Source organism: Pterocles gutturalis, unplaced genomic scaffold (genome assembly GCF_000699245.1).
Source record: "Pterocles gutturalis isolate BGI_N339 unplaced genomic scaffold, ASM69924v1 scaffold21713, whole genome shotgun sequence".
Lineage (NCBI taxonomy): Eukaryota > Metazoa > Chordata > Aves > Pterocliformes > Pteroclidae > Pterocles > Pterocles gutturalis.
Genome location: NW_010126134.1, coordinates 1 through 3,708, shown reverse-complemented (window position 1 = coordinate 3,708; position 3,708 = coordinate 1). Strand labels below are relative to the sequence as shown.

The following is a 3,708-nucleotide window of genomic DNA, read 5'->3' as shown; positions in this document are numbered from 1 at the left end:
CTGCAGCCCCTCCTGGCTGGGCCCAACAGCAGCCAAGCCTCCCTGGTGGGGGCCTACAAAGCACCCATCGACTTCGGCAACAGTGAATTTTATGGCTTCTCTGAATTCTTCTACTGCACCGAGGATGTGCTGCGCCTGGGGGGCCAGTACAGTGCCCACGCCTTCACCTCTGCCGCCCAGGTGGGTGCTGCCCCAGCCTTGTGGCCAGGGAGCTGCCGTTTCTGGGGCTGTGAGGGAGCCTGGGCCATTTCTCTGCTCTGAGCCCTGCCTTCTCCTTCCCCCAGGAGTACTGCAGCCAGCGATGGGAGGTGCTGACCCAGCGCTTCCGTGGTGGCCTCTACTCCGCACATGCTGACCAGCACCGGCTGAAGTAAGTGGCTTTGCTGAAGGGGGCCACGGCTGGACCTCCTGGGGGTTTTTTTGCTGGGGTGAGGGACTGTGGCACAGGGGGTAGCATCAGGCTGATGCTCCCATGTGCTGTGCCTGCAGGTATCAGTGCTTCAAATCGGCCTGGATGTACCAAGTCCTTCACCAGGGCTTCCACTTCCCCCTGGACTACCCCAGCCTGCGCACAGCCCAGCTGGTGTACGACCGGGATGGGAGCCATCCTCTACAAGACACGGTTTCTGCCACTCAGGTATTGTCCTCGGCTCCCTGATGGTGTCACTCAGGGAAGGGTGGCTGGGGAGGAGCAGGAGTTACCGCACTGGGTGAGGGCTCTGCCACCCCTGGCAAGGGGAGCAGCGGTGCGTGACCCAGGTCATGCCCAATGGCATCTCACTGCCCGTCCTAACTCTCTTCTCCGCAGGGATCTCCAGCAGGAGAGCATCCGGCAAGCACATGCCTCCTGGTTGCGCCTCTCTTTTGTCTACAACCACTATCTCTTCTTCGCCTGCATCCTGGTGGTAGCGCTGGCCATAGTCCTCTACCTCCTGCGGCTGCGCCGCATCCACCGCCGGCAGCTGCGCTCGGCCCAGCTCAGCCTGCTCTGGCTGGACAAGGTGGTGGTGCCACCGGGCCAGGGAAATGGGCCATGACACAGGTGGTACCCACTGCTCAGCTGCACCAGCAAAACCAGGACTGGCTGACAGCCTGGCCTCCGAGGGCTTGGACTCTTTCTTAAAAGACCTTCTCAACTCTGCACTCTCATCTCCACATCAGCACCAGAGCCTGGGGCCGAGGCAGTTATGGACATTGGAGCTTTCCTCTCTGCCTCACCCCAGTCCTAATCTTTACCTTCCTTGGCCTTCAGCCTTCGCCTTGCTACATGGTGTAGAGCAAAGTCCTCTGCTGCCAGCAGGCTCAAGGCGCAGCCCTGGCAGGTCCCTCAGATCAGCAGGACACTATCACCAAGGCGACCAGCCCAGGGCTGTGGCATGAAGCACAGAGCCACCCTGTGACTCCGGCACCGGTTTGCAGAGCAAGTTGGTGAGATGCTGCAGCTCATCACCCGGGGGGTGGATATTCTGTGGTCCCTTACAAACCCACGGGCTGGAGAACATCAGTCACCAGCAAAGTTACTGCAGCAACCAGGTGAACCACAAGTTTCACTGAGCTGCTCTGCCCAGCCTTTGTGGAGTGTTCCTTAAGAGGTGTCCCCCTCTTTGCCATGACTTTGCCTCCCAGGACAGTCTTGTGGTGGTCCTAGCCAATGCCCCAGGCGTAGCACTGAGGGCTCAAGGATTGGTTCCTAAGGCACCATCACAGTGGGCTGTGTTTCCTTTCATACATTCCCTCCTGGGCACATCTTCTCCGTGCTGTCCCACACGTTAACTGGGCATTAGTGTCAGGACCAGTGGTTCTCTCCCCACTGAGCGCAGGCTGGGCCTGCCGCTGGGGTAACCACCTCCTTCCAGCCCAGCTCACTCCCCCAGGCACATCTGGGCTGTGCACAAACCTTCCTCCCCTGGGGCTGGAGCCCCTGATGACTCAATGAAGTTTGTCACTTCTTACTTGAACTCAGCTGTTCCCATTCCTGTAGCAATAAACAAAGCCCTTGAGCCATCTAGCACTGGTTTTGCTTTTTAGCAAGCACCTCCCCAGCAGCGACAGCTCAGGCTAGCAGCATGACTAGGGGCCTGTGTACATCTGCACAGCATTGCTCTGTGCCACGGTGGTGGGATAATGGAGGTGCTTTCTTGCCAGCAAATGTTCTCTTGAAATTCCAGCAGGACAGCTGAGCTCACCTCCTGCCTTGGCAGCAGCAAGGGAAGCACTGATCCAAATTGAACGGTTGTGATCCTTGGAGATGGCATCCTTTGCTGCCCTCCTCCCAAGACTGCTCACTCACAGGCCTTGGAAGAGGTTGCTCACTGCTTTTTACCTTATTCCCCACGCCAGTCTTACGGAGCTGTCTGGCAAAGAGGCCACTAAGCTTCTCCAGCTGCTGCACAGCCACGGGGATGGCTCCGGCACAGCCACCTACCCCCAGGGAGTCTGGGCAGGTACCCAGTTCTCCCTCTAGCACATGCTGTTGCCTGCCTGTGAGCCTGTGACCCTGTCCCCACAGGACAAGTACACAGGTGGCATCAAGGATAAAACTTTCCATGCATCAGTGTGCTGCCAGCCTGCAGCTCAACAGCTGAGGATCCCAGCCTTGTTCTCATGGTGCAAGAGCAGGGTTAGGGGGAAGGGAAAAAGACAGAATAAAACCAAGACTGTTCCTCAGTCTCAAAGCAGCAAGTGACTGCCTCCAGCATCGCTTACTAGAAAAAAATTTATTTCCGCAACACAAATTTAACAAACACAAATAAATACATATAAATTACCTGGTAAATAAGGGGAAACCTAAAACACAGCGCCTACTCAGTTCTTCTCAGAACCTGGACACAGGATGGGGGGAGTGGTGGTACCTAGACATCACCGCAGCACCCTCACTGCTGAGGTGGGAGGAGACACAGCACCACTTTAACCCTCTCCAGCGGGCTGCCAAGCAGTGGAACCCCCTGCCCTGCACCCCAGCACTTCCCTTATCATACCCACAACCATAATCTTTCTCAGCAAGGACCACCCTCACGGCAGGGGACTGACCATACAACAGAGGATGCAATGGGCTCCTGCCTTCTCATGCAGAGGGGAAGCTGGTGTCTGAAATTACCAGGGATAGGGTAACTAGCTGGGCAGCATGGGCTAGGAGCAGGGGTTTCACTCAGGGGGCTAAGGCTGAGCACACTGGAGGGAGCAGGGTGAGCACTGCAGGGACAGGAGTCAGTGGCACTACACACAGATCTCTCAGGATGATGCTCAGTGACTGCAGCACTCAGACAGGTGAGGGGATCTTCTCCTTGTAGGATGGCTGCTCCCAGGGCCAGGATTAGCAGGTCCTCATCCCAGGCAGGGGTGCTGCCTGCCATGTTCAGGGGCCCAGCCATCACTGGCCCAGGACGCAGTGCTCAGGGTGTGCTGGGGCAGTGGATCCAACCACTGTCCCAGCACCTCTGGGGCCTGCCTGGTATGGGACGGTAGAGGCTGGAACAGCAGAAATAGCTGGGGAAGGGAGAAAGGAGAAGTTAGCACCAAACTGCACCCACAAGGGAGCCCCCACAAACCTAGAGAACCATAGTCTCAGGCAGAAGCGCTTGGTTTGCTTAGGCCCAGCACAGAGCCAGTAGGCCCCTGCTGAGACCAGTTCAGCACAGTCACAACACACAGAAGCCAAAGCATCTCCCACCCAGCAAGGACCAGGCTGCGGCTCCCTCCCTGCCAGAC

General features: G+C 57.6%; 1 protein-coding gene across 1 annotated transcript in view; it reads left to right on the top strand.

Annotated features, from left to right (window-relative positions):
* ENTPD7 (ectonucleoside triphosphate diphosphohydrolase 7) overlaps positions 1-1,037 on the top strand; it is a gene marked incomplete at its 5' end in the record, with an annotated part of 3,773 nt that extends 2,736 nt beyond the window's left edge. Inside the window, 5 exon segments of the mRNA XM_010078877.1 lie at positions 7-180; positions 285-370; positions 490-594; positions 596-637; positions 809-1,037. Coding sequence (XP_010077179.1) covers positions 7-180; positions 285-370; positions 490-594; positions 596-637; positions 809-1,037 — 636 coding nt within the window.
* Positions 1,038-3,708: the final 2,671 nt, after the last annotated feature.